The sequence below is a fragment of the Topomyia yanbarensis genome, chromosome 1, assembly GCF_030247195.1.
Source record: "Topomyia yanbarensis strain Yona2022 chromosome 1, ASM3024719v1, whole genome shotgun sequence".
NCBI lineage: Eukaryota > Metazoa > Arthropoda > Insecta > Diptera > Culicidae > Topomyia > Topomyia yanbarensis.
In genome coordinates this window covers 101852384-101868091 of record NC_080670.1, presented here as the reverse complement: position 1 = coordinate 101868091, position 15708 = coordinate 101852384, and the positions used below count along the sequence as shown (strand labels likewise).

The window sequence follows — 15708 nt, the reverse complement described above, 5'->3', positions numbered from 1 at the left end:
GACGTAGCAATCGGCGCGGTGCTGACCCAGGAGACCGATGGAAACGAACACCCTATAGCCTACTTCTCATAAAAATTGTCTGCATCAGAGCGAAAATATTCGGTAACCGAACGAGTGTCTGGCCGTTATTAAAGCGATTGAGAAGGCTTATTAGAGGCTATGTGGAAGGCACGAAATTCACAGTTCACTGTGATCACTCGGCACTTAGCTATCTAAGGTCAATGAAGAACCCGACGGCGCTCATGAGTCGCTGGATTCTAAGACTCAATGCTTTCGATTTCGACATAAAATACCGGAAAGGAGAGAATAATACAGTACCGGATGCTTTGTCCGGAATCGCGAATACGTTGGTATTTTCAGCAGATGCTTCCATCGATCATTGGTACCAGAAGTTTGTGGAACGAGTGCAGGAAGATAACGACAAGTCAGCCCACACTTCGCAAACTTCGGAAGGCAGCTGATATTACATACCGATCTATACACACAGCAGGAGTTAAACACGCCCGATGATCCCAAGGTGGCGCAGAACGTACGGCTTTCGGAGATTCACCGGATTCATGAATTCATTACTCGACGTATAAAGAACAACTACGAGAAAACCAAACAACGCTACAATCTGAGAACACGGGAAATCACATTTAAAGTAGGCGATCTCGTATGGCGAAGAACCTTCACACAGTCGTCCAAAGTGAATCATATCAACCGCAAGCTCGACGCCAAATTCGTTCCGGCCACGGTGGTGAAGATCGTAGGAAAAAACCTGTACATGTTGGAAGATGTAAAGGATGGGAAGCGAGGACAGTACCATGCTAAGGACATAAAGCCGGACTAACAAAGAAAAACAGATTTAATCCACCTAGCAGTGAGATGAGACATTTCTTACACATCAAATGAATCAAATGAATCAAATGAATCAAATGAATCAAATAAATCAAATGAATAATATGAATCAAATGAATCACATGAATCACATGAATCAAATTAATTAAATGAATCAAATGAATCAAATTGATTTAATTCATCCAGTGAATACAATGAATCAAATTAATGAAATGGATCAAATGAATAAAAAGAATGAATGAACAAAATGAATAAAGTAAAAAATGAATGAAATGCATAAATAAAACAAACGAATCAAATAAACAAAATGAGCTAAAGTGATAAAATGAATAAAAAGAAGAAAATGATCAGAATTAAATGCATTGATTAAAATTAAAAATTGAACAACAGTAAAAGGTTATAAATTAATATAAAGAAATAAATTGAATCAAATAAATTATTTGGATGAAATGATTAAAACTGAAAAAGTAGTCAAATTATTAAAATGGAGAAACTGAACAAAATGAATAAACTGTAAAAAAATAATAAAATGCATACAATGAAAACAATGAATGATATGAGTAAAATGTACAAAAAGAATAAACTGATCAGAGTGATTCCAAAGAATGAAACGAATAAAATAAGTAAAATGAACGCAGATGAACAAAAAGAATTAATGCGGAATGAAATATTTAATTAAAATGAAATGGTCATATATTTGAAGCCAAAACATTTTTGAATAAGAAAATGAATAAACCGGATTGTACGAATTTGAAAACCATTGCACTATGGTCCCAAAGCTGTATTTAGGAAGATAAAACTGTTTGCGCCTAAACCGTTAGTTTTAGATATATAGTATCTTCGGCAAACTTTCTTAGAACTTTTTTGCCGGTTTTTTATATTAGTTGAATTAGGGTGGTCCTTGTGGTTAGGGTGTTAAAAGTATCAACTTCTTTGATATGTAAAATTCAGCTACAAAGTGTTCTACAAAGTTATAAATCAATCAAATTGAAGCAACCTTTCTGAAGAAACTATGTGGCTATTTCTAATGGTTCATGTGCTATGATTTTTGCAATATTTAAGGTAGGGTGGCTCTTTAAAAATTGATTTTCTATTAATATCTTTTTATATGTTAATTTTTCGCTAATACTTTGTTCTAGAGGTTTTTAGAACTTTTGTAAATACACATTTTTGCCGAAGCAATGAAGTTTCTATCTCTTTTGTTTGCATAGTTACAGGCGATTTTCAAAACAAAAATGGTTTTTTCAAAGATTTATATCTTCCAACATTGCAAATGGATTTTCAATCTTTTAATTTCATTTGAAAGATCGGAACTTTTGTAGTTTTTGATGAAAAAACTGCGGGAGCGTTACTTATGTAAAAAAAAAATTATTTTTGAAAATGGTGTATTTTTCAACAAAAATCGTTCATAACTTTTCAAATAGACGAGATAATAACTTTGTTACTTCAGCAAAAATATTCGCCATACAAAGTTCTAAAAGTGCTGCAAACAAAGTATTTACGATAAATCAATGTATGAAGTGACAAATGAGAAATAGTGATTTTAAAGGGTCACGTTTTCAACGTTAAATCTCTTATGGTAAAATCAACCGAGAAATTGTCATTGAGTGTGATAATACCGAATGTCATGACAATTCTATTGGATTTGTAAACGTTTTACATTTCTTATAAAAGAAATGTATAGAATTCGCTCAAACTTTCAAGATTTTTTCCGAGGCCCGGAGGGCCGAGTCTTATATACCAATCGACTCAGCTCGACGATTTGGGACAATGTCTGTGTGTGTGTGTGTGTATGTAACGGACAAATTCTCATTCGTGTTTCTCAGCAATGGCTGAACCGATCTTATCCAAACCAACTTTAAATGAAAGAACTAAAAAACAGTATGAACGCTATTAATTTGTTTTTGATTCTGATGTTTAGTTTCCAAGATATGAATGTTTAAATGCGTAAAAATGGCGTTTTTTGCAGTTTTTTTGAATTATCTGCCGAAATTGACAATATAGATTAACAATTTATATGTTTTTAGACAGCTTTAACAAATACCTTTCGAACAAGCTATAGATTGTTGAAATCGGACTATTATCAAAAGAGATATTTAACATTAAATGCGGACGAAAGATTTTCATCATTTCCCATTGCCAGAAATATGACCAAAAACATGTAATCTATTATTAACGCCAAAACGGCTTATTTTAGGTCAATAGTATCTTCGGAGAATTTAATGGAGGAAATATGCCCTTTCTTTTGGTATTGTGCTTTTGCTGATTAATCCCCCTATGAGTGAGATATTTTCACAAATTTTCTTGGAAGTGATTATATCGAAATGATGCCTTCAGCAAATTTGTAGCTCTTACTTTTGCGAATAACTTTACTGAAGACTTCAAATATCTATTTTGAATACTTTAAAAGTTATGGCTTGTTGTTTGTGGATTACTCTTTGTCGCCTATTTATTGTTCAATATAGAAATAATCCATTGAAATAAGCCAAACATTATTTCGACAAATCGAATTTTGTATTTCATTTTTCTATCTACAACCGCTAGAAATAATCACCGCACCGAACACTTCCAAGTTGTCTGGAAGGAACTTGATAACTTATCAGTGCAAAAATGTTCTTTTGTGCGAACCTTCTGACTGCAATTTTTCTAACTAATGACCATCGGATCGATCTGAAACATATCGGAAAATGAAAAGCCAAATAAATAACTCCAAGCAACGGCGTAGCCCAGAGAAGGTTTTGGGGTTTAACACCATACAACCCCCCCCCCCATCACACCCAAAAAAAATATTGGATTGAAGTTGAAAATTTATTGATGCAGACTGATTTAATTCAATATTACAATAACAATTATCTGATCCGTAGATTGATAACCTGTTGTTGTAAACATCATGAGGACTTTTGATAAATTGTCGGAATGGGGTCCTGATATGTACCTGATCTATTGGTCTTCATTTCACAGTTGTCTAATAGCATCAATATCAAATTCCTGCCTGAAAACATTCCAATAGAAAATTACAGAGTTCTGTAATCAATCATAGTCCTCAGATTTATTTTCAAATTGATCTCGTTTTTGTAGAGATGTACTGTAATAAGGGTCTTTATTTAATAGGAAGAGAAGTTAAAATTGATTTAATGTCTATGAAACATAGAACTGCTCACCAAAAAATGCATAACTTTCAGCATTTGCCAAAAATGTTTTTGCCTTTCTCATTCACTCTAAAATTCGTCAATCTAATCCCGACTCGGAGGGCCGAGTGTCATATGCCAATCGACTGAGTTCGTCGAGATCGGAAAATGTCTGTGTGTGTATGTATGTGTGTATGTGGAAAAAATGTGACCTCTGTTTCTCAGAGATGGCTGGACCGATTTGCACAAAGTTAGTCTCAAATGAAAGGTACAACCTTCGCATCGGCTGCTATTGAATTTTTTATTGATTGGACTTCCGGTTCCGGAGTTACGAGTTGAAGAGTGCAACCACACAGCAAATTCCCATATAAACTGAAATGAAAAATTTTCAAAATCAAATTTGTATTTTGACTTTTTTTGGACTTTGGTACATTTTTGTCTTTCTCATATAGAAAGATTATGCAATCACTCTAAAAATCGTCAATCATACCGGCCCGGAGGGAGTATGCAGTGAGGGGTAGCTACTTTAAAATTAAAACTAGTTTAAAATTTCTTAACAAGTTGAAAATTTTCGGCAGGATCTGGAGCTCCCGGATCTTTCTCCATGATCCGCCCCTGGTTTCAAGCGACGTTTCAGTATCACATAGTATCTCAAGATCGTGGCTGTCGATCCATTGTATGTATGTGCAAATCGTACTGAACATGTAATATTCATTTCCACCATTGTATTGAACATAACCAGCCATAGAATCGTAGTCTGGACAAATGAGACAAGCACAATTGCACCACTAGGTGGATTAAGACAGGTTTTTTTTGGGAATGCGTCGAGTTGAGACGAAAACGTAATATGATTAATAACGAGGATAACACTTTCCGAATGTAGAGAGAAATTTATGAAAAATAACGATTTCCATTCGATTCTAGCAGGTTCTGATCGATTTTGATGAGCATTTGATTTTTGTTGTATGACCAATCATATGTTTAGGTCAAATGTTTAAAAACAGTAATTTAAGGTCAAGATAGCATCATTTTGAAACCACCAACTTCGGAGGTTTAGTATCTTCGATGAATTTTACAAACGTTAAACAGCGCATCATTTGATAAAATAATTTTGACGGTATATCGTCCAAGAAGTATTTATGGTGATTTTTCTCAGGTTAATATTCATGACTACAATAAAGTCTCAACAAATTCGCTAGACACGAACTCTATTACCATTTTCTGAAAAATTAATTCTGCATAATTTTAAAACTTCAAAAATTACGGTTTCGGAATTATGCCGTTTGGACAGTATGATCGATTTTCACCAAACCCCCACCAAACCGAATTTCTGGCTACGCCGCTGACTTCAAGTAAGTAGAAACAAAGTCGTTCTACACTCGTTCACAAGAAACTTCTTCGAATGCTGAATATCTATTATAATACATTGAAACCCTGATTTTATCAGCCAAATATGAACATATGTTTGATGGGCTCTAGCAGACGAACAAGACTGAATTCGAGTAAATCCTTTCTTGAGCATGTTTTCCTTATCATGAAGATGGAAATATGCAAAAATAAAATGTTCATCATAATCAGAAATAGTTATCAGACTACATCAAGGGACGGGAAGAATATTTTAATAGCTTCAGTTTATTATAAAGAAAAAAATTGCCCGATTTAGTCAATGTCCCCATTTTGTCAGCCTAAAATACACCATGAGACTGATATAAATGGGTCTTTATTGTATGTATTATTCACTGTGTTTCACATTAATAGGTACATTTCATTTTTGGGGATTTTTTATTGTATCGAACTACAACAATTTTTAGGTAATTTTCAAGGGGTTTTTTATAGACTTCTTCCAAAATTTGGCGAACCTATTCCAATTCGTATACCAATTAATTGGTAATTGGTATATGTTGCAGATAGAGAAAATACTGAAATTTTCAGCTTTTTTCTTACACAATATTACGAAAGATTATTAAACAATTTTTCTTAATAAGTTTTGTGAAAATTATAAACTATTTGAAATTTTTTAATAGTATAGTTTTTTTTTATTTAACCGTGATTTTTTAATAAATAGTGACCATCGCTTCACAACGTAGTCTATTTTTCATGGCTTGCGGTGAGCACGATCTCTCGAATTGCTGAACTGAAAATTATGGAATAGAAATTAATTTTTAGTATTCTTTACTTTACTCGCCGCGCAGATAGCTCTGAATTAGACCCGCTGGTGCCCTAAGACGATTTCGCTAGATTTTCAGTGCACTGTGCACACAGTGCATTAACGCAAGTGACGGAAGGTTATCGAAAAGTTTCGTGAAAATGAAAATTCCAGTAATGATGATGATTTTCCCAAACGTTTCGTTTTCGAGAGGTTTTTATTTGTTCTTTGGCATTAGGATTAGCGATAATAATTCAAATCAAGGATACTACTGGGAAGTCACCTTTAGAAAAAGTCGATGTCAAAGTAAAATTTGGAACTATGCACGCATGCACTTCAGAGATAGCGTGATATCCGGAGCTGCGATTTCATTTCAACCCTTTTTTGTGAAAATGGCGATACTTACAAATGTAAACATAAGGCTTTTTTCATACATGCGAATGAGGGCTTTGAAACGCAACCAATTAACCTAAAAATTTTGATTCTACGATATTGCTTTCTTAAACTACAGCAAAAAATACAACGGGCGAAACTGTATTTTTGTTTGTTTATTTAAAGTTTCGTCCTCCACGCTCCATGCAAACAAACAGGGCGATACTTTTTTTGCTAGTAGTTTAGAAGCGAAACTGTCATTTTCGTATTTTTTTAGGATTATCAAGCTGATATCAGCTGTAAATAGTAACAATGATCGCTATTGAAAAAAACCCGGACGAAATCGGTGGTGTAGAACTGTAGTTATTGTAAAAAAACGTAAGAACGATACTTCAATGCTGATAGGTGGGACCGAAAAAGTAAACAATCGCCAAAGGGTAAAGTATGAACTTCAAATCGATTCAAAAAAAATGCGATTTTTTTGGCTCAGTACAATATATAACCCCTTTAGGAAAATTCAGTTTTCCCACCACAATTTAGATATTTTATTAACAGAGCATTAACAATAATTCGTATCTATGTCTATTTTATGGGCCATTTTTTCGCTTCCCATTGATTTGATTTGAGATTTCTAGCACTGATGTTGTCCTATGCTGATTTGAGCGATTCTCTGAGTCCTGCCACTTTCCCATGTAGTATGTGTTATCAAAAACATCGCGAAGCATCAAGTTCTAAATGTTCTCAAACGATATAATATCCGAAGAGAGTGATAAGAGTTATAAGAAATGTCTCATCACACTGTTAGGTGGATTAAAAGCGTTTTTGAAAGAACAATCTACCGTACATCTAAATAGTACAGTGGATTTACAGTAGTGTTAGCTGCAAACTATCGTTAATTCTAAATCGGCCAACAAAAGTTATCTATGCTCACTTAAGTAAATTCTTTTTGGTTTGGACTCAAAACGAGTGCTAGAAAGAAAATGTTTTAGTTCACGTCTTGTTATCTCAAAATAAAATCTTGAAACGAGTTTGTTATTCATAGCAGCGGAAATTATTGTATGCTTTTCCAACATTTATGCAATGTTTGAAAGTATAAATTAATTATCGACTATAATGACGGCTGTGGGTAAGTTAAGGAAAGATTCTCAATTTTTTATTACTTCAAAACAAATAAAAGTAAGAGGTCTGAAAATCGCTAACCGCGAACTGGTAAAATACCTTATAAAGCATATTTCCCTAGCATCTATATAATGCATGATGACGGTACTTGCTTTATTGGCTCCGTAATAGATAACTTTTATATAGAGTTTACTATAGTACGCTATAGTACTATTCTGAATTCACGCTAACAAGTAGTTGTACGGTTAATTTTTGTGCTTTCAAACAGTGTCACATATTCAATAGATTTTCAGTATAACACACATTGACTTTTTCTCAGTTGATTTTACCATAAGAGATTGAGCGATGAAAACGTGACCTCTTAAAATCACTATTTTTCATTTGTCACTTCATACATTGATTTATCGTAAATACTTTGTTTGCAACACTTTTAGAACTTTGCATGGCAAAGATTTTTGCTGAAGTAACAAAGCTATTATCTCGTCTATTTGAACAGTTATGAACGATTTTTGTTGAAAAATACACCATTTTCAAAAATTAATTATTTATTTTACAGAAATAACGCTCCCGCAGTTTTTGCACCAAAAACTACGAAAGTTCCGATCTTTCAAATGAAATTAAAAGATTGAAAATCCATTTGCAACGTTGGAAGATATATAGCTTTGAAAAAAAAACATTTTTGCTCTGAAAATCGCCTGTAACTATGCAAACAAAAGAGATAGAAACTTCATTGCTTCGGCAAAAATGTGTATTTATGAAAGTTCTAAAAACCTCTAGAACAAGGTATTAGCGAGAAATTAACACATAAAAAGATATTAATAGAAAACCAATTTTTAAAGAGCCACCCCACCTTAAATATTGCAAAAATCATAGCACATGAACCATTAGAGATAGCCACATAATTTCTTCAGGAAAGTTGCTTCAATTTGATTGATTTATAACTTTGTAGAACATTATGTAGCTGAATTTTACATATCAAAGAAGTTGATACTTTCAACACCCTAACCACAAGGACCACCCTAAATCAACTAATATAAAAAAATCGGCAAGAAAGTTCTAACAAAGTTTGCCGAAGAAACTATATATCTAAAACCAACGGTTTAGGCGCAAACAGTTTTGTCTTCCTAAAGACAGCTTTGGGACCATAGTGCATTGCATCAGAAAGTTTTGAAATGTTTTTGAAAATCCCATCTTCTGAGAAAAGGCTAATAAATATGCAATGGACTTTCTAGGGCTTCCATCTTTTTTGGTTTTATTTTTCATGAAAGTTCGTACCAATACAACGAATGTGCAGCTGATACAACTCATGGTTCATTCGTCTGCGCAACGTTCCGTCTTCCATCTGCACGCCACCATAGATGGTACGCAACACCTTTCGTTCGAAAACTCCAAGGGCGTGTTGGTCCTCCACGAGCATAGTCTAGGTCTCGTGGCCGTATGGGACCACCGATCTAATCAGCGACTTGAAGATAATTAATTTCGTGCGGCGGCGAATTTTGTTCGACCGGAGCGTCCTCTGGAGTCCAAAGTAGGCACGATTTCCCGCTAAGATCCGTCTCTGAATTTCTCTGCTGTTATCATTGTCGTCGGTTACCAGTGAGTCCAAATACATGAATTCGTCGACCATCTCGATTTCGTCACTGTCAATCCGAACTCGGGTGGGAGGTTCACATTGTCGTCTCTAGAACCTCTTCCTCTCATGTATTTTGTCTTCGAAACGTTGATGGCAATTCCAATCCTGCTGGCTTCAGCTTTCAGTCTTTGAGCATATATTTCATTCAAAATTCAATAGAGATACGAATAGTTTAAATATCGCACGTGGAATGTCTCTTTTGAAAATTTCCATCGTCAAACTTTCATATTACCCAGTTAAGCCAAATATTTTCTGATATAGCCATGAATTTCCTTAATTATAGTGTAGATACAGGCTTTGAATACAATTGAATTAAAGTTGAGTTGATGTAGCAGCAGACAAAACATAGTATTGTTTTCTCAAACCTTCGCAATTACAATTAATAAATATTTCAGATTGGCAGAAAATCTTATCACACAACTTAGTAATGCATACAGAAATAGCTGGATAGATGCGATAGAAGAGAGACAGAGAGAGAAAGAGAGAGAGATGGGGGGGCGTGTGAGGAATGGCAAATGATGGTTAATGCAGTGACATTATTTTTATAGGTATATTATTATGATATATTGATTTCTTACATTCTTATCATAAATAATGTAAGTAGTAATTTTTGCGCCATAACCAGTATAACCTAAATCTTGCAAAAGAGCTAAATTATCGTTAGATTTTTGGGCTTCAAACATACAGTTGCTTTCGGTGACGCCACGAGTATAATTATATGAGAAATCTTTTATCTCACTACTAGGTGAATTACTTGTTGATCTGTGTATTGATATAGCATCCAACATTTACCTCATGATTGAACGCAATCCTAATCCAAGGGATGAATACTAGAATTCACTGTTTCTTTATCAACACATTATTTTGTCTTTAAAGTGAACTTACATATTGATTTTTGAGAAATAGTTCATTTATTATAAAGGTAATTCACAAAATGTTCTCAACATCGAATTCCTTGAATCACGTAGATGTGTTTTCATACCCCGATATTCAAAATTGGTTTAGTTTTGCCCCTAAAACACCAGTAAAGCAAAACTCTGTATGAAACAATCTCATTTTTAATTAGTGGAAATTGGTAAGCGAGGACTAAAAATACAAAATGTCTAATATCTCCGCCGCTCATGCACGGATTTAGACAATCTATAGCTTGTTAGAAAGGTATTTTTACAAGCTTTCTATTTATGTGCAGTTTGTGGGACAATATTGTATTGTTCGAAAGTTATTTGCAAAAAACCTGCTGTGTTTTGACAAAATCGCCCATATCTCAGAAAGTAAACAACATATCGAAAATCAAAAATAATAGTGTCAAATGGCAACGTTAGGCCTTTCATTTGAAACTAATTTTATTAAGATCGGTTCAGCCATTGCTGAGATAATTACATGACATTTTGTACATACATACATACACACACACACATACAGACATTGTCTCAATTTGTCGAGCTGAGTCGATTGGTATATGAGACTCGGCCCTCCGGGCCTCGGAAAAAGTTGTCAAAGTTTGAGCGAATCCTATACATTTCTTTTGTAAGAAATGTAAAAAAACAAGTTATGAAAGCAGCAAAAGCTGCCAACTAGAGATAATCCACGGAGAATCATCGAAACACGCCAAGCGGCCACGATTCGATGATGCAGAATGAGTTGAATGACAACACCGAAGGGTAGCAGACGGGATGCAGTTGAAACAAGCAAATAACGCGCTCCGGAAACACGGAGAACCTGGACAGTGCTCCTCCGCACAAGATTATTCTTTCCGTATCATCAGCAGAATCGATGCCAATCCTTCGGCGGCAATCATCGTGGCAACGAGGTCCACGCGAGTACGTACACATAGATAACTCATGTGGCAATTCAGGATAAGCAACCCAGTCAGGTGTGATGAGCACAACATACTATTAAACTACCTCTCCGCCTTGACAAAGGTAAGCTATGTAAGCAGAAGTGCTGCCGATAACTCTCAAGAGAGAAAAAAAAACAGGCTAAGCGGTACGTCGAGCAGAAGGGTCAGCCATTACAAGTAAGTTCTAGGAAAACGAGAATGCGGTTAAAAACGTTCCCATGCGCCGGGGAATCGTTCACGATCGGGAGAAATCGTACCCTGCGCGGTTGGAAACGAGTGCCAGGGAGCTTTGCAAAGCTTTAGTACGTACCTGGGATAGAGGAGCGGAGACACTGAGATCGACGGTCAGGGACTGGTTCGGCGGGTAGTTAAAGCCTACGGCCACTATTCTGGCGCAACAGCATTACGACTAGCAGTCTTCGGAAGCAGTGAGCAGCGGGAGAAGCCAAAGAAGGCTCGGGAGATTGGAACTCCTACGATCAGTAAAGAGGCTCCAAATGCCATCATCCTAAAAGCTATATCTAGCTATGCAGGCAGCCAGCAGGGAGCTGTTGACGACGAGCGCATGCGCCGCATAAAAACCGTTCTACGGAAGCGGCTAGAGGACCCAAATGAAGAAGTGAAACCTCGCCATTCGTTACATTCCTGTGGATCATCAGAGACTTCTGACGAAAACAGTCTAGCCTCCACCACAACGAACTACCATAAGTTTGCAAACCGTCAACTACAGAATCGTTAACCGGAAGTCTCACTCGCACAGCGTCGTTGAAAAGGCATTGTAGTGAATGCAAACGAGTGACATTGACTGAATTCCAGGTACAAGTCTTGAACGAAGTGGTAGTCGGTTGCCTGGGGTTACTACGAAATATCAAAAGTAACGCGAACGGGGGGCGCGGTAAATCCTCCTTTCTGGGCTCGTAGTAATTCAGGTCGCGTAAATGCTTCCTTCGCTCAATACGCAACTGACAAAGTCCACTATAATCGTTATTATGTTAGCCAACTTTAATTTTTATTTTTTGTTACATGTAAGATCTCTAGTTTTACTTTAGTTTCTAAAACTACCGTAGATCGTTTAAGTGTCTAGCCACAAGATTGGTAAAGCACAGAAGTTGGGACAAGAACTAGCGCAGAGACCTTTTGCTCTTAAGAGAGCGTTCAGATCACCTTTGGCAGGATTCGCTGCTGTTATGTTTAGTTTGTTTTGATTTTGGTTGAGTTTTCGGATCTGGCGAGCAACAAGGTTCGCGCATGTTAGTTATGCTGCAGTTATCAACATCTTAAGGTCTGCTTAAGTCGATAAAATTTAGATCTGCTCTGTCTCTCTGAGACTTCTTGTAGAAGTGAGCCTGAGAGTTTTTTGTGAGCTATCTGTTGACGCTCATAAAAAACTCTGCGTTTGTGGTAAGGTTGAGTTACGTTAGTCATTATGTATTGAATATTACTACGATATTTTTAGTGTGCACCTCAATTCCTAAAACCCACTAGAAAAATTAGACGTGTATGAAAATCGAAATACGCGGTAAGGGTCGCTCGAACGTCATACTCAGTAAAACGCAAATGTCATTCATAAGTCAACGAAACTCGGTGTTTCCCTTTCCGGTAAAACGCACATAATACACACACAAGAAACCAGTATCAAACTGTCAAACAACTGCTAGCTGTCGCAAGGCCGGTCGAAGCGGCAAAACGTGCCTAAGAGTCACCTAAGAAGGAAGCGTCCCGAGCAAAAATAACGGAAGGTGAGTCGATTATCATGCCAAAAGAGCAAATTAATTGATGCAAGGATCCGCTACACTCTAGATTCACTGTACGTGAAGCATCAAACGGTGACGACGTTACATTAACCGGCGAGGTCGATTTGTCCACGTGTCGGAATCATCAGCAAACTAACCACATTGTCGACGGATTGACATTCGTACGGACGCGGCCGGGATTTTGGTTGAAGGCCTACGGCAAGCAAATCCGGGAGCGGCATATGACAAATAAGATATTACTTCGTAGGTGAGTCAAATTTACTACAAATTAGTGTGACGAACCTAACGGAAATGCTTTTAGAGCAGATTGATCCCGAGGGAAGTATCGCACACACCAAATTGCACTTACGCCCAGATGACGAAAGGAAGACCCATCTGGAGGCATCTTCCCGTATCGATTCGTGTCGGAACTGATCGAAGCTTAATCATCCGGAGACGACACACTGAACAAAAGACTTTCCTACAAGAAGTAAGTAATGCGCAGGAGAAAATCGAGCGGAATATTGATTGCTGCGTTTCCCCAGGGTTTTTTGTTCACAGCTCAATTCCATCAACTATTGAACGGCGCTGACTGACTGACTGACAGGAGGAATCGTCGTCCATATAATCCATCGGACTTCAACACGACGGTTGCAAGGCGTTGTCAACAGAACGCACGAGTGCGCGTCGGTAGCCGGACGGCCACAAGCCGCACAAATTAACGGCGAGAAGATTAGCCAGGAGGTGTGTGTGTGTGTGGATGTGTTTAGTGCCCGGATCGGCGATGAAGTTAATTCGCCCTACAGATTAGGCCGAGACATGTACAGCGGCACCGAGTCAACGTCCATCACGAGCGGGAGAAGAGGTCACAACGATGTTGGGTGCATCCAGAAGAGAAAAACCGTGAGTAAGAAAAGAAATGCGATAGAATGAGAAAAAAGAAAACAGCTAGGGCGAGAATAGGACAGTGATGCTTTCGTATGTAGGAAATAAAGGTGGCACATTTGATTGTATAAATTTGTGGCGTTCAATTTGTTAGCCGGCCGACCGAAGCATTTCCATTCCGCAGAGGTCGTTTCACAACACATGGAGAACATGAAAATATTTTGAATTCTTTATTTAAAATGTATGTTAAATGGTGCTATTAAAACAAATATTCCGTAAATATATATATTTATATGATAGTGTAAACATCATTCTATAAGTGTGCATTCTATAAGTGCCCCACTGGTAGCTGCTGCATTTTAAGACAGGGGATTGTGGGTCGCGGTGATGCTGCCATTTACCAATAACAGTACCACTGTTGGCTGCATTTTGTATCAATCCTGATTTTAACGTACCACGTGAAATAGATGGACAAACAATCTGCCGCCTGTATATTCGCTGGGCCAGTTGGGTGGCAAACAATAAAACAATGATGGTGTTGTGGGGTGTGGGAGGATTTCCACATTGGAGAAGGGTTGCAGCGAGCATCATCAAAAGAACAAAGAAAGGTAAGAAGGCATGACAACAATATCAATTATACCAAATGATTCTTTTCACACGAAAAAAGGTGTTTAAATAGCGCCCTTACGATAATTCGACCTAATTTAAATTTGGGTTGAGGGGGGCACGCATTTTTGGCCTAGGGCAGAAATACCGATCAGACTGGATCTACACAAAAAATGCACTATAAGGAAACTATAAGATTGAAATCGGGTGTTTTTATTTCTCTTTGCAGGTAGCTACAACTTAGACGAGCAGAATATTAAGCATAATACCATTGAATTGTTCGAAAAGTTTATATGCGGGGATAATTCACAGTTGTTTTTGGAAAGATTAAAATTGGAAGATAATGTCGCTTCTATTTGTGGTCGGGTGTTCAAAATCGGCGAGCCGACATATAGTTGCCGTGAATGTAGTAAGTATATAATAGTTGTAGTTTATTAAGATCAACCGGAGAAACGAAGGCGTTCGGACGAGTATCTGTGTTCTCACGTTTTTCATTTAAATAGTAGTTTTGCTGAGCAAAATACGTTATAATTGATTACAGAAGTTTACACACAACAAATTGTGGTATATTCAAAGTAAATAGACACAGTGTTTACGCGAAATCCTGTTAGGCTTCGTTTTTACCTTTCTCTTATAGAAAGGTTATACAATCACTCTAAAAATCGCCAACCTAATTCCAGCCGAAGTGCCGGTTGTCATATACCCTTCGACTCAGTTCGTCGAGATCGGAAAACATCTGTGTGTGTATGATTACCCGTCATCAAGTCGTCAAGTTCGCACGCGTTTATCATTCGCTCCAGGTACCGCGCGCGAAATTTCATTTAATTTTTAATTCATATTAATTCAGTTTTTGCGTGTGTACTTCAAACATAATTTGCCGCTTGCGTTGGAGTGAAGGTTCCGAGGGGCGCACTGCGGAAGAAGGACAAGAGAGTGGACATCAACTCGTATTTATAACCGTGCTGTGAATCGTGTCAAGAATTGTTGCAGGCCAAGATTGAGTTCAAAGGGCTTATTGAACAACAACAACTTCTCGAAACACACCTACAATCCAATACGGAAGCAATACACCGGCTCGCGTTTAAACTGGAGAAGCCTAACATAGTTCACGAAGCGATTGATGGCCTAGAAATTTTGCTTACAACAATGAAACAGGAACTGATAGCAATAAACAAAAACAGCTGTTTGGCTGTTGTTGTTGCCATTGAAAATCACATTACCTCGCTATTCGATACAGCAATGACGACAACGAACGATAATGTCTATAGCACGCTAAACCGTTAAAGTCAGAACTATCAGCTGAGCTGCGCACCATGAATGATGAAATAATCCAGGTGGTGGATAAGAGTGGGAGATCCGAGCGAGTGCTGGTTCTTTGATCTCCGAGTTTCATGACTAATAATCAT

The 15708-nt window shown here is 37.1% G+C and overlaps 1 protein-coding gene across 7 annotated transcripts in view; it reads left to right on the top strand.

The window, feature by feature from the left end:
* The window catches only part of LOC131696428 (E3 ubiquitin-protein ligase UBR1), an 813967-nt gene that overhangs the window by 222684 nt on the left and 575575 nt on the right, over positions 1-15708 (top strand). For 6 of the 7 annotated variants that reach the window (XM_058954978.1, XM_058954938.1, XM_058955110.1 and 3 more), the window contains one exon: positions 14532-14711. The exons of the other annotated variant lie outside the window; for it this stretch is intronic. In XM_058954978.1, the coding sequence (XP_058810961.1) occupies positions 14532-14711 (180 nt within the window). The remainder of the gene's footprint in view (positions 1-14531; positions 14712-15708) is intronic. 7 annotated transcript variants of the gene reach the window in all.